Here is a 24,094-nt window from a genome sequence, read left to right as displayed (position 1 = left end):
AATTCTTAAGCCAGTGAGCATATTTGTTTCCTTTAACAGAAGAGTTATTGACAGCTCCCTAAGGAAAGTGATAGCATGTTTGCCTAATACCTTTTCAATTTAATTAAAGTGCAAATTCTTTTTCCGTCTCAATACAAGGTACACTTAGGAAAAAAAGTCTCTCAAATGAAGATAAAGCAGTCTAGGGCTTTGTCAAGTTCTGCTTTGTAAAAATCTATCCAAGTTGTGAAAATGAAACAGTATGTTTAGTCATTTTATTTCAGTTACCAAATGAGAAAAGCACTAAAAAGAATGTAAGAAAGGCTATCTCCCTCTTCAAATAATTGATGTGATAGTACTAGTTTCCACTTTCTGCATTTTAAAATATTAATAAGCACTAAGTAAACGCATTTGTGGCATGGGATAGTGCTATCTCCAGTGCGAAGTTCTGGAGAATGGAAGCCTTTACAATTTGGAAAGGGACCGAATCACGGGGTCAGATTTGGCTGTATCAGCAGCATCCCAAGAGGAATAAGGAACCTGCCGTCCTCCTGCTGAGGACAGCACACTCCTAGGAAAGGCATTTCACAGCTGGCGAATGCGGCTGAGCAGGGCAGCATCCTGGTCTCCTCCTCATGCAGACGTGCTTTTCGAACGCTGCTGCCCCTCCTGCTGAAGGAGGAAAGCCTCTCTGCCTTCCCAAAAGTCTCCTGGCTGCTTCCTCAATTCCAGGTCCACCCCGCTCAGAAATACTGGAAATATTTGCTTCTTATATACCCAAAGGGAAGCAAGTGGCAGTTCCACATGTGTTAATGTTTACTGGAAAGGTACTTTATTGAGAATTCGACTGTAAAGATGACATTAATACCACCTTGCAGCATTGTTCAATACATTTAGATACTGAATCTTTATTTTTATGTAATGATGGCTGCAGAGACAACAAATGACTTGACATGAAACTTGCATCACAAAATGCAGTATTCTTAAAAGCTGTATTTGTAGGCAATGAACTTGTTGAGACTAAAACATTTTTTCCCTAAGATCTAAGTAACAGGCACTGGCTTCAGCTTACAAATAAATTCATCCTAACATTTTCTGCAATTTCTAAAATCAGCTTTAAAAGTGTTTAGAAATTGCAAGATCATGAAAACAAGTAACAAATACCAAAAAATTTAGGGAGATTGATTTTTAAGTAAAAAATTGTGCTTGCACATTGTAAATGTACTAACTGCAATGTACATTTGCAAATCTTTTATGAACATAAAATGGAATAATAGCCATTGTAGGGTACCACAGACCACCAATCTAAATATCTACCTTCTCTCTCAAAACTGGCAATGACATTAATTATATAAAGAAGTATTACTTCCTTCATTGATTCAAAATGTTTGTAGCTGCCAATTACAATAACTGAACAGAACTATAGTGTACACAGCATTAACTTCCAAGTTGTGTCACAGTCAATGCTACTATTTTTAATGATTTGTTTATTATTACCTGGAGTAGAATTTTCCTTGTTTTGCCTTTTGTTCATGCTGCAGCCTCATGTTTTCTAGTTTGACTGGGCTCGGTATGAATCCTATTTCACAGCCTTCTTTTACCAACCGTCCTATCCACCAGTCATTATTAAATTTCTACAAATTAAAAAAAAAAAAAAAGTCATGTACTAAGAAATTACTGTATTTGGGATCATTTTGTTATTATTTTTAATTTGCAGCTAGGCCATTTTATGTAATTCTTCCCTGCAGTTAATCACTGTACTATGTTATTATGTCAATGAAGAACTGTGGTAATACTTAGAAATACACTAAAATAATGACACCATGCAAATTATTAAAGTGCTACAGTACTTAAGCAAAAACCTTCTTTCATAGACTTCATGATTCTCCCTGGCTGTTGTTTCTACCCATTTCATCATCTTTTTTTTCTGCTTCAGTCTTTTCCCCTCATACATGAGTTGCTTTTGTTCTCCGTTGGTGTTTCTCCTACCCACTGTAACAATTTTTACAGCTCTGTAATAATCTGTTTTTCTTATTCCATTATATTCAGCTCTCTATTTAAAATAAAAGATACTACTTCTCAAACTTCCCCGCTTCTGAAGTCTTCTGAAATATGAATACATTCTGCTGCTTATGTATGCTCTACTGCATACAGCTAATGTGATCTATATGCATTAAACATACCCTGATAGATCCACAAGGAATGGATATCTTTGGATAACTAAAAAAACCTTACAATTATGAAAACGCACAAGATAGTCCAATATGAGATGACTAATTTAATAATATTTATTCATACACACACAGGGCTTTCGTTCGTTTGTTTTGCAGAGGTCTGTAGAGCAGAATTATTTGTTTTTCCTTTATTATTTATTCACCACTTTTGCGTGAGAATAGGTCACTGTTATGTATGGCCCCACATGCAATACTCTAGGAGTTCCATGAGAATAACTACTGTCAAACATGAATTTTGGATAATGTGGATTGTTTATGAAACTGTAGATAAAATCTGAATGGGAAGAGAAGTTGCCTTCTTGAACCTGAAGCTACGAATGTATATACTATAGTGCATGTTCAATTATTTAATAAGTAGTTTTAACAAGTGTACAGTTAGGAGTAAAACATGTAAAACGTGTGGGCTCCCATAAAAAGGAATTAACTTCACCGAGACTACAACGTTGGTAGATCAAGGACATGCAACCTAAACTGCAATATTATCTTTCATTTTGGCTACTATAGAAATGTTGTGATGCTTGAAATCAACTATAAGATATTTAGCTAACAAAAAATAAAGATTAAAGTAAAGGCACCTTCAAGCTCATAAAACATATGGGGATCTGTAACATTCATCCAACGGGATGCCTTTATGACTAAGAATACCAAAGATTTAATAGGGAGCTAATCTGGAATAGCAATTTCTCAAAGCTGTATTAGACAAAAACATATTATTAAAATCATAACCTTTCATTGAAAAATGCTAACTAAAGATACATGTGTGCATTTTAAAAATGTTGTAGGATAATATAGATGGAGGAAGAGTTTAACAATTGAGCCAACGGAGGTTGTCATTATATGGCAATGTTCTATGGCTATCCTGGCTGAACAGAGTTAATTTTCTTCACAGAAGCTGGTGTGAGGCTATGTTTTGGATCTGGGATGAGAAAATGTTGATAAGGTGCTGATGTTTTGAGCTGTTGCTAAGTAGTCAAGGACAGCCCAGCTTCTCATACTCACCTGCCAGCAAGAAGGCTGGGGGTGCACGGGGAGCTGGGAGGGGACACAGCCAGGACAGCTGACCCAGGCTGGCCAAAGGGATATTCCATACCATATGACGTCATGCTCAGTATATAAAGCTGGGACAAAGAAGAAGGAAGGGGTGGAGGGACGTTCGGAGTTATGGCGTCTGTCTTCCCAAGAAACCATTACGTGTGCTGGAGCCCTGCTTCCCTGGAGATGGCTGAACACCTGCCTGCCCATGGGGAGTGGTGAATGGATTCCTTGTTCTGCTTTGCTTGTGTGCGTGGCTTTTGCTTTCCCTGTTAAACTGTCTTTATCTCAAACCATGAGTTTTCTCACTTTTACTCTTTTGATTCTCTCCCCCGTCCCTCCGTGGGGGAGTGAGCGAGTGGGTGCGTGGGGCTTAGCTGCTGGCTGGTGCTAAACCACGACAATGGTATACATGAAGTCTGCAGAAGTATTATCATTAACTTGGTAAAATGAAGCGATAAGATACTTGAAAAAGACCATTAAATCAAAATCTGAACAGCCACTACCTTTTTATGCTATCCTACAGTACACAGACTACTAGACAACATTTTATTATTAATTGATAGAAATTAGATTGAATAGAAAATACATTAATTTTATTATAATTGATAGAAATGCTAAATCCATAGGATTTTTTTCTTCATACAAAAATAAAAGCAAGTGGAATTCACTCCTGCAAAGTCTCAAAGCTAAATGCTGTGTCAGTATATAAAAAGGAGGATAAGACAGTTTTATAAGTACACAATACCACCTATAATACTTTTTAATTTTAAAAAGCAGTAGTAGCAATCTCGGTAGCGAAGTATCCAGCTTTGAAGGTACTGGCTGGCTGAGTGATTCTCTGTAATTCACCTGTGCTTGGAGTGCCAAGAGAAACAAATATGAATTAAATGCAAAGCAGAATCAAGGCCATGCATTAAAGCCCCAAGTGATTCAGGAGTGACTATGATGCAGTGCATGTTTCTTCATGCAGGAACGAATCCTTCATCTTTACATGTACTGAGTTTTAATGAATGTAACCTAACAGTGAAAATAAATTTTCGCTCATACTCAGTCACTGCAGTACTTTTCACTATTGCCCATGTACGTTTTGAACTGAGGTTTGCTTGTTTGAGCCCTCTCAGCAGCACAAACTGGGGAACGCTCCTCGCAGACAAGAAAATATCCAATACGGCATTACTATGCAGGCAAAAGTTAGCAGGTATTAACTTAGATTTCTTTATTTTTAGCCACAAGTTAGGTATAAAACATAAAAGCATCACTGTATTTTATAGTCAAATAAGTTTTTTTTTTTCCCTTTTCACCTGCATAAATAATTAAATTTTGGACATTTCAGTTCTCCCAACATTAACTATAGGGAGCACCAAAATTACTGAAGGAGCAATATCTGGTGGGATAGAGAGCCCTGGTGAGCATGCAGAGCACGGCCATGGAAGATGAAGAGGGAGGACATGGCTGTGCAGGGAAGGGCCACTGCTCAGGGCATCCTCCTGAAGAGGTCTGACCCGCCCAGATGCACCAGCCACTGCCAAACGCAGGACCAGCAAGTCCAAGCCTGACTCCTTGACGTCCCTTCCCACCTCTCCATCCTTACGGTTCGCCTGGCCCTGGCACAGGGTCCCTTCCACAACCCAGCTCTGGCCTAGCACTGCCAGACAGTCAACTTTTCTTAACGACTTAAAGTCAGGTATTTTTAATGGCAATTAGCGCAGAGTGACTGTTCTATTACACCTGAAGCTGCAAGAACATTTTTATCTATTTTTCCATTCCTCAGTGCTACAGGCAGCCACAGACAATATGACTCAGCTGAGCTAAGCTTCCCTTCAAAGCATTTCTGGAGATCTAGAGAAGTTCAGGAAACTTTCTTTCTCATTATCTCCCATGCATATTTACATCTGAGTCTAAGCTGTGCTGTGAGGCAAAAAGCATAAATTATAACAGAAAATCTGCTAGCACTGTGTTTGTGGTTCATATGGAAACAGGGGAAGGACTTGATGTGAAGTTTGAAATTAACAGCTCATTCGAAATGCAGATGGAATAGACGACTAAACAAAATCATTTAATCTAATCAAACTGAGACGTATTTTGCAGTGCTTCCAGACTCACCTGAGAATGCTGATGGTTTTCTTTTGCCAGGACTCTGTGCCTGCTTATCCCTATTTTTGTCACAAGACAGAGTAGAGCAATTCTTTTGCACTATCATCAGACAGAAAACATACTTTCTTCACTATATACAGTTTGAATCCAAATTATCCCTTTTTTGTGTGCTTAATAGATATGTAAAATGATGATCATTAGTCATCAGTTTGAAGGCACTGAAAGTCCATTTCTTGCGTTTCCTTAGTCTCTGTCCATCTGTATTTCTACCTGTGTGTTAGGATTCTGTCTTGCTTCCGCAAAGCACCTGCACTAGCGGAATCATTGTGCATCATCAATCATAACTACTGAGGGATTTCTGGATGATCCAAAATGGGGCAAAGATATAATTTCAAATGTATGGCTAAGTTGCTCTCATTCTTAAGCTAACTTTCTATTTCTTCTTCTATAAATTTCCATTTCCAGATGGACTGGTTTTTTGTCAAAACACAATGGAATATGACCAGAAGCTGGGAAATGTCGTAAAATGAGGGAATCATTCAGGAGGGAGGAGCAGGCTGGTTAGGAAGGCTTGTATGGGAAAGTTACCATTTCTTTGCTTTGGATTGTCTAGCAAGGAGTAGAGAAAGAATAAAACTGTAAAACCTGAAAATTGTCAAAGCCAAACTACACAAAAAGAAAAGCAATGCAGCCAATGCAAAGAACGTTTTTTGACAGTTGCTATGTGCATCTTGAAAGTTATCACGTCAGTTTTTCCAGTATGTAACTGTTAACAACAAAATATTGTCTGTGCCAGAGAAGAAACTTCAGTGAAAAAAAGGAGACCTGAGGATTTGGGGCTCTTCGTAAGACTAAGTAACACAAATAAAACAGAATCAACCCTTGGCTGCTGAATCTCAATGAAACCTCAAAGTGCTAGAGTAGTAAAACCCACAGATATTGTATCATTGAATATGCAGATGGACAATTTTAAAGCTCCAAGTAAGTGATAATTACTAGAGATGAAAAGCAGTTGCTTTCCAAAATTTATTAATTTGATTGTAAGGAATTTGTGCCATTGCTTTTATGAGAACAATATTTCAAAGAACATTCAATTCCTTATGTAGAATTACCTTATTTATATAACATTTGTATAGTGCTTTGACAATGTGAAGTGTTATCTTAACATTAAGAAATAGTAGCAGTATTACTCAAATAGACCCTTAAAGAGAGATTCACTTATTCCTCTAGTTTTACTTACTTCTTTAACATGAAGAAAATCTTTAGCCTCAAATGAGATGGCCATGCCTGGGACTGGAACATCGTCATCGTGAGCTGCACTGTACCCAACATTTGTCCGAACTGCAAATGCAACAGGTTTTGCCTACAAAGCAGAAGATAAACAACATGAAGATACCCCTTGCAAACACGTATGTATATACAAACACACACACAGAGGATGAATTTGCAAGTTACCTTTTTAAAATCATACAAATTACAAAGAACACTCAAAACATGCATGTAAAACATTACGAAGCGTCAATGGCCTCAAGTTGCGCCAGGGGAGGTTTAGATTGGATATTAGGAAAAATTTCTTCACTGAGAGAGTGGTCAGGCATTGGAACAGGCTGCCCAGGGAGGTGGTGGAGTCGCTGTCTCTGGAAGTGTTCAAAAAATGTGTGGATGTGGCGCTTCAGGACATGGTTTAGGGGACATGGTAGTGCTGGATTAATGGTTGGACTTGATGATCTTGAAGGTCCTTTCCAACCTAGTGATTCTGTGATTCTGTTTACTTACCTCAGTTATTTTGTATCAACACATTTGATAGAATACAAGACTTTTTCTAACTATTACTGCTCTGAATTAATTTCAGATAAGTCAAATCACTAATTAGAAATTGTAAAACAGCCGGCAATCCATATACTATGTTTAGTTACGATGGCTGCACTGCACAGCAGATCTTTGCCTAAGGTTTATTAGAGATTTCTAACCACAATTCTGTACTGAGGTGGTCATGCCTCACACTCATGTTACAGTACTTTTAAAAGATGTTCTTGAATTTGCATGGAGTGTTTTCTCCTGCTTTCACAGCAATTGCTGGGCCCCTGTTGAATACAGAAGGGAATGAGAACAAGGGAATCAGATTTCAGGTTACTAGTACCTGAAATTTAAATTGCAATCACTTACTATGCCTTGCTAATAAACAGAGAGATAGAACATAAATTTGTATAATGATGAGAATTTAGGTATACTATTTCAAAGTAAAAGTAATAAAAGTTCAAACCTATTGTTGTTTGGCTCCACTGCCTATGCATTCCCACTCACATCAGCAATGAAAGAATTATAAGAATAATGGGGCATCTTTTTAGGCATTCACATCCAAAACTGGGATCTCAACATTGGCACTAAGCAGTTACCTAACCCTGGATGCACGTAAAAATGAAGTACCTCCTCTCTGGCTGAGCTGGAAGCTCCTACGTGCCTGCAGTTCTCCTGCAGCGCTGGCCCAGGGCTCCCTCCCACCACCGAGGGGCCACGTGCCGGCCCCCAGCCTTCAGCCAAATCACAAATTAGGAGGAGCGGTGCCAGCGGCTGCCTGTGACCCCCGGGCAAGACGTCTCACCGCAGAGGCATTCTGAGCGCACAGTAACCTGCCCTCAGACCATCCGGTTGTTTCCAAACACCAGCCATGGAGAGATTTGCTCGTTCCTGTAATTCATATTACAACCCATACCGGCAGCTGGTATCAGTGAGTTACAGATGTTTTACAGGTTTTATTTTCAAGAAGCCGTTGCAGGAGGAATCAGTAGCCCCTCGACCCCACAGCCGTCCTCCAACCTCCTGCACAGCTTCTCCTTCCAAGCCCCACCGGCGCTGAACACCCTTCTGCACAGGTACAGTTAAGCAGAAAAAAGCTGACCTGTAGAACAGGAAAAGCTGCCATCCAGCTCAACCCAGGCTCTATCTATAGAGGGCTTCCTCTGCTCAGAGGTACAACCAGAATACAGGAGAACAACCTTTTTTCTGGTTTATTCTACACCAAACAACACCTTGAGCTTGCTCTCCCAATGGCGGACATCACACAGTACCCCTGGGACCCACCGTCATCCTAGCCCAGCCTAAACTTTTAGCCCACCCCAAAATCCTCTGCACTGCTCTTACGACCTAGTCTGAAGTCCCTATACATTACAGCTGGTAAAATATTTTTTAAAAGATGTGAACTGGATCTCAGAGGTCCTCATGACTGATTGAGGAAGGCGTGACATAACTTTTCATCTTAAAATACACTAAAACTTCTACTAGACAACAGTTTTAACTTTATTACTTGGTATCCATCATCACTTCAGCTTGGCTAAAGATACGGCATTTTGCTGAGATGACAAGGAAAAAAAATCTCATTTTCTACGTAAGGAATTGCTTCCATTTATTCTCGAAAAAGAGGATATGAAAGTGCATCCCCTACTTCATGACAGCAAACTTGAATACCCTGAAACCAAAAATTCTGATGTATTTTTCTAATTACCAAAAATCCCTGCCTGCTCCATCCAGGATTACTCTGAGAACTTGCATAGTGCTAGAGGACAGAAATCTGCCACATTAAAATACATGATAAAATAACGAGGGAGATATATAAATAATTCTAAAGACAGTATCATGCCACCTCGCCTGGAAAGGACAGCTGAAAATAAAGGGAGAGAAGGTTCCCTGTTGTGTAATTTACATCTAATGTGCTGTAAAAGCCACAGGGTTCCAATAAAGCAGATCTTAAAACCCCTTAAATATGCCTGTATTTGAATGAACTACCACAGTCAAACAATTTACATCTAAGTGTACATTGCAGGAAGGATTATTAATTTAGAAGGAGAAATAATAAGGTCTTTCATAACAGTGGGGTCAAGAAAGTCTCCGTGTCCAGAAGTGAAACAGGCAGTTTCAATAGCAATAAATTTTGGAAGGGGGGTGCGGAATGGGCTTCATGTTTACATGGTATTCTGGATCTAAATATGTATTGGTACGAAGAAATGATCAGGAAATAATTGGAAAAGGACTTTACACTAAATATCCCATCTGTTCTTTCTTCCAGAATTAGTGGAAAAAACTTAAGAAAGGCTGGGTAGAAGGGCTCTAGTGACTGAAACTGGTACCATTTAAACAGGTGCTTACTTAAACTGGGAAGGCTATGGCAGATCAAAAAATTAAATACAGCTGAATATATTTACAGGTTGAAAAACCTGGCTATAGTTATTCCACTAAGTTTTCCCATCCTTCCCATCATAGTGTCTGAAAATAGTGTCTTAGTGATTCTGTATCTTCTCAAAACAGTCCTTTCTTTTTCAGTCTTGTTCTCTTTACATTTGTCACAGAATCACTAAGGTTGGAAAAGACTTTTAAGATCATCAAGTCCAACCATCAACCCAACACCAGCATGCCCACTAAACCATGTCCCAAAGTGCCATGTCCACACATTTTTTGAACACTTCCAGAGATGGCGACTCCACCACCTCCCTGGGCAGCCTGTTTCAATGCTTGACCACCCTCTCAGTGAAGAATTTTTTCCCAATATCCAATCTAAACCTCCCCTGATGCAACTTGAGGCCATTTCCTCTCGTCCTATCGCTGGTTACTTGGGAGAAGAGACCAACACCCACCTCGCCACAACCCCCTTTCAGGTAGTTGTAGAGAGCGATAAGGTCTCCCCTCAGCCTCCTCTTCTCCAGACTGAACAACCCCAGTTCCCTCAGCCGCTCCTCGTAAGACTTGTGCTCCAGACCCCTCACCAGCTTTGTTGCCCTTCTCTGGACATGCTCAAGCACCTCAGCATCCTTCTTGTAGTGAGGGGCCCAAAACTGAACACAGGATTCGAGGTGCGGCCTCACCAGTGCCGAGTACAGGGGCACGATCACTTCCCTACTCCTGCTGGCCACACTATTGCTGATACAGGCCAGGACGCTGTTGGCCTTCTTGGCCACCTGGGCACACGGCTGGCTTATGTTCAGCCGGCTGTCAACCAGCACCCCCAGGTCCCTTTCCGCCAGGCAGCTCTCCAGCCACTCCTCCCCAAGCCTGTAGCGTTGCATGGGGTTGTTGTGGCCCAAGTGCAGGACCCGGCACTTGGCCGTATTAAACCTCATATAATTAATTACACAGACGAACTCTTAGAATGGCATTGAGATATGATTAAGTATTCATGATTATGTATCTGAAGATGGGTATTTATGAGAATGATCATCCAAAAGAATAAGATTTGGTGATTCCTCCACATCAAATTAAAAACTTCGCAGTGTTGATGCAACATGGTGTGCGCACTTCCTAGCAGCTCAAACTTGTATCTTATTCAACTTCTCTACGATTCTCTCAAGCGCTACTAGCACCCAGTTACCCTGCATAAAAGGTAGCAAACTATTACTGAACTAGGCATGCCACAAAGAAAAAAAGTAGTCAGACACTGAATTCAGTGATACCATATACCTTCCTTAAAAATAAAAGATAACATAAATTACTGGGTTTTAATATTCATACAAAACGCCACAACTTTCCTGAATTTAAAAATTACAGACTAACAGAGTTAATGCTTTCTATGCTATTACTCATTTCAGTACTGAAAATGCAGATATGAATAAGCATTAAGTGTCAAATCTCCTAAATAATACTTTATCATTAAATAGTGCAGCATGGAATACATCATTCATTGTTACTAAGAATGATCTTTTTGTAAAGCACTGTAACTGTCATTGTAGAAATGCATCTCAGAACAAGGATGGAAATATTAAGGAACAATCTTTGCCAAACACTGATGGGGGGGATAATACGATTGCTTATCCATTCTCACATTTGCTATATTCTCTAGAGAATATAAAAAACGCTCAACAGAGTATTGTGACTTACTCCTAATAGTATCAGTGGATGAAAGACTTTAGGCTGACTAAAGACTTTAAAATCTCTGCTGCATTGCAACAAACAGACATCTTCAGCAAGTTGATGTCCTTGACATACTTCTTAGAAGGGATCTAAAATTTCCTATTAGAGGACAACAGCTGAATATGCAAGAAAAAGAGAAAAACTGAAACTACTCCCGAACTGTCTTAACATGAAAGATAAGCAGCAGGTAAAAAATCTTCTGTCATTTTCTGCTATCAAAAAATTAATATAAAAAGTCTGAGTAGAAAAACAAAGCAGAGCATTGAATACACACATTCACAGAAATGGTATGTCCCATTTTAGATACTTATCATACTGGTAGAAAGGGAGACTGAATTACCATGGGATTAGACTACAATAATTCATCTAATTGGGTATTTAAAACTAATTAATTTGTAAAAGTTAAATGCTAGCCTTTTTACATGAATAAATAATTCTGAAAGTTTCATAGAACTGTCCAATTAATTACTTTTTCTTTTCTTGAACTACATTGTCTTGGAGTAAAAAAACCCCAGTTGTTATGTAATTAGGGCCTTATGTTAAAAAAACCCACTTTTTTTAACATATGCATATGTGTATTTTAAAATAAAACTAGCATTTGCTTATATGTTCTACAGTTCTAAAATCAGACTGGGTCAAAACAGTCAAGCATTTTCTGTTTGTTGTCTAAATCTCCACGAAAATATGATGGCAATTTAGCACTCAGTTAATCCACAGGCTGGGCTACAAGGACAGATGCTCCCAGATGTTACACAGCTTAACATTTACTCTCTCTCAAGAGAAACAACATAGCTTGAAAAAGTTCACTTATCTTCAGAATGAACATTTCCACCTTGTTTTCCTTTCCCCCCGCCCTGTAAAAATACAACATTCAACGGCCCACGTAGCCTCAGAAGAACAATAACCAGACCGTGAACATTACCTTCATCTGTACCACCAGGAAAAAAGAAACCAGCTCCGGAGCGGGGTTCTCAGTGAACCCATTTCAGCTTCTGATTACTGAGAACATAAGTCAATGAAAACATCTTCACTAACTGTTAAAACAACTTTGGCTGTAGAATTTTTGTAACAAACATATATTAAAGTGGGACTACGGAGACCTTACTGCATTTTGATGTCTTCCGTCTGGATGTCATTTCTCCCTTTTGGTTCACAAGTTATATTCACTTTACACATCTTCATGCCAACCCTCATTACTAAGTCAATACTCTTTACAGCATTATTATGCTCTGCTACTTATATTCCCTCACACTTGTTTTATTACTAACTTGTATTCAATGCATACCTGAGCATTTGCACAATGTATCGGTCTCAGTCAATGCACCTGCTTGGTTGAGTTTGTGTTCAAGAAATATTTCACACAGTAACAGAACAAAAGAATACAATCTGTTTTCTAGTAATGTACTTAAAACATGACAGGAACTTTTCTTCCCTGTAACTCATTTCAGATCTTTTATGCTTGTGCCATAAACCCAGTGGGTGCAGCCTCTGGGGATCCCAGCCAAGGCGGCAAATTTTCTGACACAGAATTTGGTCACAGAACAGGTCATCTCCCTCATGGTCGCTAATTTGGGGAATGTTGCTGGATAATCGAGGTATCTCTATTCCCCATCCACTACCAGAATGTAGAAAAAACAGATTAGAGCATTCTCCAAACCATTTTCATTTACACCTTAGGCTGCCCTATGTGAAGCAATGACTCTAGGGCTGGAGAAATTTAAGCAAAATTTAAGGCTGCCTTTACTTTCTTCAGCAGTAGGTGATGAGGATCTAGGGTCTCTGCTCCATCTCATTTCTCACGCTATCACATCATCCCCACAGTAGAGGTACACAGCAGTTACACCAGCTTAAATAAAACCAGGATGCTGATCAGAATGCATCTTTTATGAAGGCAGTGCCAGCTAAGTCAAGAACTAACTCAGAAAATTACTTCAGTTCTCATTTTGACAAAGTGCTTGTCAAAGTTGACATCTGTGTTAAAGTTCAAAAATTGTCTCAAAGCAAGTCTCCTCCCTCACTATTTTTGTATAATGCTACACGTCCTCCATCATATCCACTTTTCACAGATGCCTGTAACCTTATTCTGAAAGCAAGGAATGATTTTTCTCTGGGTAATGAATATAATGGGTCTGTCTCGAAACACTACCAGGTTTGCACTCATGAAAATTTAAACCACCACACAACTTTTTTCAGCTGAGGAAAGATGATATTACTACTGAACCTTTCATTAGTACTCTTGGTAGGGAGTAACTATGTCAGACGATGACCTATGTCGGGCACTACTTCCACAGAGTAGCCCTGTACATAGTGTTTGGGCCATATGTAATATTAATACCCCACATAGGACAAAGTTTGACAGCAATGTGATGGCCTGATAACTGTTGTCTCAAAATATGTCACTTTATTTTGCCCTGCTGTTGACTGAAAGTCAAATATATAACGCAAAAGCAGTTTAAAACCTAGATGTTTTACAGAATTGCATGATTTTCATTATTATTTTAAAGAAGTTTACAATGTTATGAAATATATATGGTCACAAAAGCAGCTTAAGAATGGAAAAATACAAAAAATAATAAAAGAACTTTCTTATTTAAGTTTTTTTATTTTGTACACTAATTTATACATCTGTTACACAAGAAACAAAAATCAAACCCACCTGAGTACACAAGCAAGTCACAGGAAATTTACATCATAAATGCTGATTATTGCTGGACCCTCATTACAGGTAAGTAATTGCCCAGTCTCTAAAAAACAGCATCTGCTCAGCAGTCTCATCACTAAGGAAGCAACGACAATTCATGGATGTCCCAATAGAAACTCAGAGTATACCTGCTGTCACTAAAAATAGCGATAAATAATATGACTTCCCTGCAAAGGCCCCCTGAGCCATCTAGTCCGACCCCTGCCGAAGGCAGGTCTGGTTAGATCAGGCTGCTCACGGCCGTGTCCAGCTGAGTCTTGAGCACCTCCAAGGATGGACACCACCACCCCTCTGTGCATCCTGCTCCATCGTTTGGCCACCCTCATGGTAAAAACAGATACAGGAACTATGGTTCGCTCATATTTCTACAAGTGAGTGACATAAAAATCTAAATGGACAACAAATACTGGATTTCATACTCCAGTATAAGGAAAACGAAGTGTTGTTACATCTGGAAATCACCAATTTCCAGTTTTAATTGTAAGTGGTCTAAAAAGAGGGGTTTTTTAATGACAGGTTGGGGGTTTTGTGTGTGTGTGTGCGGTGTATACTATTACTCCAGTTTAAGTCGGCAGCTGTATTACTTTCCCACAGCCGATAGCACTGCCCTCATAACCATCTAATGCCCGAGGCTGTGCTGTACTCAGCACTTCCAACGAAGTGAAGGTGCTGAAAAACAAAAGTACAGTGGGAGAACAAAAAACAATAAACCTGTAGTTAATAAGTAGCAGCCTGAGTACAACAATGGTATAGTAAGATTCAAACTCTTCTGAATTATTAAGGCTTTTGATAGCATGGATCTCTCCTGAGGGATTTGGAAGACAAGTGGCCAGCCAGAACACGTAGTTCTGGAGCCAAACTTCATTACTGACTCGGGCGCTGAGAAGTTACCTGATCTGAGTACATTTTACCATGTATTTCTAAACCTAAGGCAACATGAGCTGTGCCCAGCCATTACCAGTACTGGCACTGCTGCCTTACAAAGGGTTGACTCACAAAATTCTCACTTAGGAAACATCGTACCCGCTGCTCTCCGGCGCCTGACACCAACGTGCACCCTCCTGCGGCGAGGAGCGGCCAGCAAGGAGACGTCTCCATTGCACAGGCCACCACCACGATCAGCCTTCGTCTTGGACTCTCTAAGTGAGGGTCACTGCATGGAAACTCCGCGATTAAAGATTATGTGAGACTTTCCTTAGGATCGAGGCCCATTGGTGAAATTTGCTGAGGAAATCTCTGAATCCTTCCAGTTCCTTGGTATCCCTGCTACAGCAACGTTCAAGAAAAGACGGAAAATTTAACACATCCAGCTGGTGTAAAAGAGAGTCTGACAGATCCTTTTTTTCTTAACAATAGGTAGGTTTAAGAGAAATTTTTTTTTGTCCTCCCGTACTCTCTGGAGATACTTTTGTTACTATTTTAGCTCATCTTCACACACAGCTTGAAAGTCATGCTTCCTCCTTCCTTTTACGAAATCATATTTGAATAGAGAGTCACCGATGTTGGTTTACATTCAGCTCAGGAGGCAGCAAAGACTGAAATAGCTTTAGTGACGCACACGGAGCTTTCTCATATGAGTGGGGTCTTTCTTTATTAGAGCATAATGCCAAAACTCATCACTGGCCGTGTGTTGTCTGCACACAAGTGTGCCAGAAAGGTGGCTCTTCCGTACCACCCACTTGGGGAGTTAACGGGAACAACTGGAAACAGGCACAGCTGAAGAAGTGTGTTTGTGCTTACTGAAAACATGCTCGTTCTGGCAGCAAAAGCCAGAAGATGAAAACTGTCATTTGCAATAAAAATATTGCGCTGAGATTTCAAGGGTTTTTTTCAGTGTCACAAGTGAGGACATTTTAAGCTTATGAGACAGCATTTTAGTACAACTCGGCTTTTTGGCCAAATTGAGGTTCACAAAGAGAAAAGATCTGCAGTAACATTTTCAGCCTATTCACAAACAAAAACTCTCCAGGAAAAGTATAAATCCGTGACACAGCAAGCTAAAGTAAACACTAAATGAATCAACAATGCAACAGTAGGTTAAAAATTAAGATACTATTAGCAAAAGCTTATGAAAAAAAGTACCACTGAAAATGTGTCTTAGTTCAGTATTACGCCTGCAAGTTTTATTGATAGTTCCAATATTTAAATAATTTTGCATTTCATTTTTTCAGTTGGATCAGAAAGTCTCTACGACTGCTAGAGTCAAGGTTAATGTTGTTAAAATGCTTCACTTTTACATACTATGTTAAGCATGTGTTTTTCAGGAAACTATGCTGAAAAATTCTTCCTTTATTAGAAACATGTATTTTGCAGTTAGACTGCTCTATTTCCAGAAGTTATGTTCCAAAGATGATATTTCAGAATTTGCAAAGTGAAAAGTCGTATTAGCTCTTAACTAGTATGCTGAACAAAAAACCTGAGAAGCTATGTCAGCACATGGTAAACAGGACAGCTGACGCAATGCTCCTGCCCCTTTCACATGATTACATTTTATGGCCATAGCTTGTATTATCCTACTCTTCAACTGAGTACCTGTTGTTTCTGTAGGACTTGCACTATCTGAGATACTTCTCATACGTAAATTCAAATGGAATCTCTAGTGTAAATCTCCCTGACGACCTAGGTACAGATTACAGAAATGATAACACATAGACATACACTTAAAGCTGTTCTACATGAACATTTATTAAAGTTGAAAGTTGAACATCTCAGATTTAGCAAAAGTGAAAATGTCAATACCTTTAACTTAGAGGAACAGTGGTGGCATCTTTAACTTTGCTCTCACTATGTACAGTATGACAGTACAGCCATTAACTTCATAATCATATATTCTCCCCTGCCTCAATACCGTATCTCACTTGCATGCAGGAATGATCTCCCCTTGGGATAGGTCAACAATGTATGAAACACAAGGAGCTCTCCAGAGCATCCTACTCTCCTTAATTTTGGCATCAAAGAGTGAGGCTCACCCAGTTCAACAGAGAAAGGCACGCATGACTGATCTCTTTTAAAATGGCATGAATCACCTTTTGCCTCTCTCTGCCCCCCATGTAGGGTACTAAAACACCAACCCCTATTGTTCTGGGCATATCAAATCCTACCCACTACTCGGTGCTATGAATGAAAGGTTTCCTAAATTTGTCACTTAACATTAATGGAAACTTTAGTTCTCAATCTGTGACTTAGCTGCCCAGCTGCGAAACTGTAAAGACAAATCAATGCTCACAAAGCATTCAGATGGCTTCTGCACAAGGTCCCACAAAACCAAGAAATCATTAGAGAAGTCAGTACTTCTCTCTTCTTAATATGCAATAAATACAACACTAGGTCACAGCAAGAAAGAGAACAAAAAGGGAGAAACAAAATAATTATCACCTGCTTGATTATATGGTAAAGACTATAGCATTACATATTCGCACAGGCAGGAAAGTTAAGCTAGCACAAATCACCTTACATCTTTCCTTTTCTAGCTTTTGAGCACCTGATATTGCATACTCAGTTATTTATTTTAATTTTTTGTGTATGCATGCATGTGCAATTTTCTAAGCTTCAATAAAACAAACAACAAAAATATCCCTTAAGTAATAAATTTTTAGTGTCATGCTGACATTTTCACACACCATCAGTACAACTGAAACCTTTATATCCACTGCTAAAAACTCCTTGCAACTTCAACTACAGAATTAACAGACTGCAAATGGTTTAATATTCTGTAAGAGGAATAGCACTAGAGTTGAGGCACACTTTGGCTCTTCTCAAATATTTGCTGAAAACAGAACAACTGTGAGACTTGGGAATTAGAGTTATTTAAAGTAAAGCTTATCAGGAACATGTAGCTTTATCTGAAATTTTCCGATTTAAAAAAAAAAATAAAATTAACCTGAAGCTGATATGAAGCATATAAAACATTAGGCTAAATATCTTAATTTTGGCAGAATGACAAGCAAAAGAAAAATAAATTCTGTGTCACTAGCTTTATTTATTATTATCCTCCGTAACTACCACAACCATCCTTTCGCCCTTTGGGCAAAAACGTACGTCTTGGGTCCTCAGCCTGGCCATCACTGTGGCCATGCACACCTGGGAGACCAGCGATTGCTTAGCCGCTCCCCTTCTACTGGCATGGAAAACCTCCTTCCCGGGACATTTAGCACCAGCAGAGTTGCTGCTGCACCGCAGTGACCCTGCCCTGTTATAGGAAGAGTCGTGGCCTTGCCCCTATGTTCTGGAGATCCCTTTTTGCCATAAAAATCTCCCACAGATTTAGAATTAAGTTAGCGCAGCACTTAGGCTTCTCTGACATAAGCCAGGAACCAGGCAGAATCCTGCAGGGGAAAAGCAACATAGGAGTGGCTGAAAGCCAAGCTTTGGGCCATCTGAGCCGTGCCAAAGGCAGCCCGTAATTGGGGCCTAAAGATTTATGAGAATTCTCATTCCCATCCTGTCCAAAAACACTCTCTCCCAGTAATGCACTAGAAACAAAATTACTTCTCTTTAATATTTCCTAATATTCTGATTTACGTTTCCTTAGGACATGTCATTTGGATTCCTTGCTCGGAGCACAAGATAAAACAGGTTTCCTGGTGGGTGTATGAGATGCAAGAGTGAAGCGCTGCGATGACGATATCCTTACAGAATAGATAATACAGCTGGTGCACAGCCAGTCATCTAGCCAGCAGATGAAATACTAGGTGGCAATAAACCTTACTCTTATTATAGCCGTAGAACTGCTAAGGTCGAATTCTGGGCTGTACGCAGCAAGAGTTATTACAAAAGCATGAAATAAAGTGATACAGAATTCTGACAATTTTCTCTTTTTAAGAAAAAGAGACAGCATCAAAATGCAAAGCGGCAGTAAGAATTCTAATTTGAGTTTCTAGACATTTTTAAGTTACTCTACTTTCTTCAGCTTAGTGGACTGAATTTTCTATGGGTATGCAGGGGCGTAGTTCCTTAGGCTGAACCAAAAAGCAAGTGAAGCAGCCCCACGCTCAGTCTTGCCAGGGAATCAACCTGAGCACGACAATACCCTTGTATGACACAGCTGCCTACCTATGGACAGTTGTGTTATCCACAGACAGCAGGTATCACACGTACTAGCATCTTATTCATCAGCAGCTGTCATTTACACACCCAACATTACACAGGGCTTTACATGCCTTCACCTGATGTTGCAACGGGTTCTCCTGGGAAGCAACTGGTGTGAGAATCAGTGCTTCTCCCCTCCAGCCCCCAAACTGTCTTGCCCTTTATTTTGCAGGGCTTAGTTTATATGAGAGAAACCCAAAATTTAGTTGCTTTCTCATCGCCACATACTGTAGAGGGAAGAACACCCAGAGGAGGATGAGGATGCTCATCAGGGGACCCCATCACTCCTCTCTCCATCTGGCCAATGGGAGTCTCCCCTTCCCTTTTTCCCCCCTCTTTCTCTCCCCTGTTTTTTTCTTACTTTTCCCCCAAAGTACCTTTCGCTATAAAGAGTTGATGTATGTCATCAACTATGGATCTGGTGATACAGCTTTGTGCATGTAAGAGTACCTCGACACCCTTTGTGCATCAATGCGGTTTACATGCAATACAAAGAATTAGTAGACAGCAAATAATGGTTTGCTAAAAAGGAACTAAAACTTTGCATACCTTAAAGCTTCTCAAAGAAAAATTTTAAAATTCTGTATCTTTCCTCTAGTATCAAAATTCTATAAAATCCATGACTATACTCTGAAGAGATCCGCAATCCTTTTTGAATTGCTGGTAGTCAACCAGAAGTTTGTAAATGGCCATTATGGCGTAACTCATGCACAAAGTGATACTGGTGATACAGGAAAACAGATGGTAGAATTCTGCTCTTTATTTATTTTTAAATTTAAATTAATTTTGTTAATAGCTATATTCTATTTCCGTATTTACTTAAAGAAATTAAGAGACTGGAGCAAAGCTTAAAAGTAGAATATTAAGCTGCAATGCTGGTAAAACGTTCTATTTTTGTGAATAAAACCTGTTTAGAAGATTTAGAGAATGGAGATACAAATAAAATCAATAGGTATTATTTAAATAATATATTTCAATTTGGTTTTACATTTGTATTTCATCCCAAAGAAAAACTCTTTTTTGGTAGTATGAATAACTTTTAAAATTGGTTGATTGGTATCAAATACAAGATTTCTAGTACTTGTTTTTATGGCTTTGTTCATTTTTTGAGTCAAGACATTGGAAGACAAAAGCATGTTTTACCGGTTTTCATCTAAAATGAATCCTCTTCTGCATAATGGGAACAAAAACTACTTCAAATGAATAAATATAAACACATTATTAACTTTATGCAGCTTTGTAATTTTTATATTACTTTAATGCAACATTATCTTAAATTTTAAAATATTCATTGTAAAATAACACTTATTTAATATAGATTATGATATCTTGATGTGTTTATAAAGGTTGGTTTCACATAAAACAATACAGATTGTGTACCTAATTAATCAGCATCCTTTCGTTTGTTAAAAACTGAAGACAACTCACTCATCTGTTCACATATCACTAAACAATTTACACAAATTTTTTGTTGTCACTGCGTTCTCACCAATAGGGTAACTGAAAGAAACTGGAAATCAAAAATCACGTCTAAATTAACAAAAGACAGTTGTGTGATAATTTACATAATTAGAATTTACATGAAAGAGAGAGCATTTTCTGGAAAGGAAAAGAAAGAGGTTGCCTAGCATAACAAATATGTAGACCCTCTCTAAGGTTCAGAATGTACCATGAGATAGACCATTGAAAGATTCCGATTTAAGGATAAAATTAAGAATAATTTAAAAAAAGGTCAAGAAAGGGAAATGGAAGAAGCATGTTGCAAGTAAACAAACCTGGTGAAGATGATAAGGGTTTTATTTGAATAATTTCCAATCATATAAATATAGGTCATTGTCTTAATGGCATATTTAAACTACGTAGACATTTACTGAGAATGGAGCCAAGCAGGATAAGAACACCACCTTTGAATGTGCTGGAAACCACAGGGGAAAACCAAAATAAAAGGGGCTTTTCTAAGTTTGTTTGTAACCAATTGGCAGAAACCGTTTAAGAATGTGAAAGTGGACAGAAACAAGTGTTCGTGAAATGGAAAAACCCACCAACAGTGAGGAAAGAGTGATAACAGGAGAATGAATGCAATGGTCTCCGGGAAAGCAGATTTTAATGTACTTTCAGTGTATTCTCAAGTATAACTGCAACTGCTTCCCATGGGAAGCAGTTCTCAAGGAAAAAATTAGTTCAGGAAAGTGACAGGTCCTCAGTGAAAAAATATTAAGGGCACAAGCACAAACTAACCTATATGAAAAAAGATAGAAAGTATATAACCTGAAACTTGGAAAGAATACTAAAGGGGAAATTAATAGGAATAGGAATACATTAGAACCAACAAATAAGAGAAAAAATCAGTATAACATTATATGCAATTAGTTAGCAATATTAAAAGTATTTTTTCCCCCTGCTTTTCATGTATATTAGTAGTAAAAAACAGATGAAGAAAAGAGTTCTCTCACCCAAAGGAAAAAATCTAAAACTCTATGTTCCTGACAAAGCAGAAGTACCATGTATATTTCGTTCCATCTTCAATTTTTAAAAAGTTCACACTTAGTGTCTATTTAAAGGAGAAAAAATCCCAACAAAAAACCAACCAAATAAAAAAAACAACCAACCAACCAAAAAACACCCTGATGATGAAGGAGTAAAAACTAAGGGTAGAGAAAGAAAGGCACAGCTGAGACAGAGGTTTAATAAAACTCCAGCTATAGCGTATTTTGCTCTGACGATCTTTGAGCCATAATAAGTGGGGAAAAAGGACTACAACAAATGGAAGAACAGTCGAGCGCACTTCAGCTTCTAGAAAAACATAACTGAAAGAAAAAGCTTATGCAGAGAAAGCAGAAGACTACAAGGAAAACCTCTACGACAAAATACGTCACACAGCCCTAACTTCATTCTAGAGGAGAACAGACAGGGAGCAGCGAGCCCTCCTTCTGCTGGACTGACGGATGCTCTGAACTTTGTTCCTTGAATAGTCTCACAAGCATCGCTGAAATAAGGGGACTGCTCAGTGGACAGTTAACAGTAGGTTGCTATCAAACATGGAAGAGAGATTAATTGATTTTCTGCAGCTTTGTATCCCTTGTTCATTACTATTCAGTATTTCCATTAACTCTTTGGATGATGGGATACAGCATGTCCTTCTTAAATTTACAAATGATACTGAACTGGGAGAAACTAAAAGAGCTGTGGAAGAAAGTAGCAGGACTTCAAAACCGTCTTCCTAAACCGGAAGAATAATTCAAACAAAAAACAGACCACAATTTAATCAGGAAAGCTGCAGATGACCAGACAGCACTCATCAACTCTGTAACTAAGAAATGTTTAACTGACTCGACGGTTGTCCTAATGACGGGATTTAAGGACTGGATCACAATTAGAAGTGACTGTCATACATGTGTGAAAGACACTACCCCATGGAACATGACCAGGCAAGAATACAGCCCACGTGGCCCAAAACAATCTTTCCACACGATTGGAAACCTCCTGGAACCTTGCTGGAACCTCCACCCAGCACGTGCTGCACCATCTCGGGCACAGAGCTTCAAGGGGGTGTAGGAAGAAGAGAAATAGTTTGGACCGGAACAACAATGATGATTACAGGTGTAGGAAACAGCAGGGAGAACACAGAAACATTACTTACTTTCTAACTGTCAGAGGTTTTAAGAGTAAGTGACACAAATACCCACAAGGAATTGCTTAGGTACAACTCATCCTGAGTTGATGTAGAACAACAGACTTCTTGGGAATGCCTTGAAATCCCTTTAGGTTTTAATTCTATTTTACTGTGTGAGCTCTTTCACATTTATGTAAGTTTATTTTTAAAAACAAAATACATCAATCTTATAAAACTCACTTAATTTTAGACTTTCTCTCCAGTCTTTGCCAGCTATTATGTCAAAAGTGTGATCATTTAACACTACTTAAATATTAAAATTAAAAAAAAACCAACCCAAAACCAAACAGAAAGATGACATCACCACCAGGCAATGGACTGTAGAACTGAAAATTCACAAAACACTCAACCTCTGTTTCACTACTTCCACTTGCTTGGTCAAACTCGTGCTGGACTTCATGGAGTCACCAGCACAGCTAATCTCTTCTCTCTTCAATATCTCATACCACTGTTTTCTATGAACAGAGATATTTCTAGTGAATTATTTTTTATCTACTTTTTGTCCCCAGAAGCAAACAGACAGTCTCTATATACCTATATCTTGGGTTAGTTAATTATCCTTTTCTGGTACTCTATGAACTTCTCATGTGTTTATTAATGTGGCATCTAGTGCTAAATTTTAAAATTCATAGAAGCATTCATACGCGGCTCACAATTGCAATATGCAGGCAGGGAGAGAAGCATAAAAGAAGACTAGACCAGAGTGACAGAAGGAGAGAATTTTTTTTTCTTGGATCCTAAAAGAGACAAGGTGGAATTCGTTTCAACTGAAAAATTTACTAGGTTGCTGGGCAGAAAACAAGCCCTAAAGAAAAGACCAACCCAACTCAGGGCAGAAGTTGCCTTTCTCATTTCGAGTTTTCTTAATTTCACAAAGTTCGTTGTTTTAGTTTTAAGTAGTTTAGGGAGTTCTGAACAGACTTCAGGCTCAGATTTCAGCAGGAAGTTTTGTTTTGTTTTGTTCCTGTCACTGCGTGAAGAGGGACCAGAGAGGACCACGGCAGAGGAACGGCGTCACCAGCAAGGAGAGGCAAGCCTTGCGTGCAGAGAGATGGCTCCTACAGGCAGAGCTGAGCGAGGCCTATCTGCTGCAGCTGCTGCTCAGCTCAGCCGGCGACAGCGCGAACTGCAGCGGGTGCAGCTGCACAACGCAGACCCAGGAGAGGCGGAAGGAGCCGCAGCTCGGGTATCTCGGGTAGTGAATATGGGACGTCATCTTCTGGGAGGAGCACGATGGCACGCAGGCTGAACGCCTGGATATTCATCGCTTCTGGACAACCCAGACCACGAAACGCTACAGACGACTTTACTGACAGAGAGACTTCACCTCTAGGTGGTATGGCAGCTTGGAGAGAGATGTGGAAAAGAAGGGATCCCATGCACGAGTTCTGG

At 39.2% G+C, this 24,094-nt stretch overlaps 1 protein-coding gene across 7 annotated transcripts in view; it reads right to left on the bottom strand.

Moving 5' to 3' along the window:
- CACNB2 (calcium voltage-gated channel auxiliary subunit beta 2) overlaps positions 1–24,094 on the bottom strand; it is a gene marked incomplete at its 5' end in the record, with an annotated part of 271,036 nt that overhangs the window by 34,622 nt on the left and 212,320 nt on the right. For all 7 annotated transcript variants that reach the window (XM_082015573.1, XM_082015574.1, XM_082015577.1 and 4 more), the window contains 2 exons: positions 1,477–1,613; positions 6,583–6,705. In XM_082015573.1, coding sequence (XP_081871699.1) covers positions 1,477–1,613; positions 6,583–6,705 — 260 coding nt within the window. The remainder of the gene's footprint in view (positions 1–1,476; positions 1,614–6,582; positions 6,706–24,094) is intronic.

The sequence above is a fragment of the Phaethon aethereus genome (assembly GCF_964289735.1).
Source record: "Phaethon aethereus genome assembly, chromosome: 2".
Taxonomy (NCBI): Eukaryota; Metazoa; Chordata; class Aves; order Phaethontiformes; family Phaethontidae; genus Phaethon; species Phaethon aethereus.
This window is presented reverse-complemented; position numbering and strand designations above follow the sequence as displayed.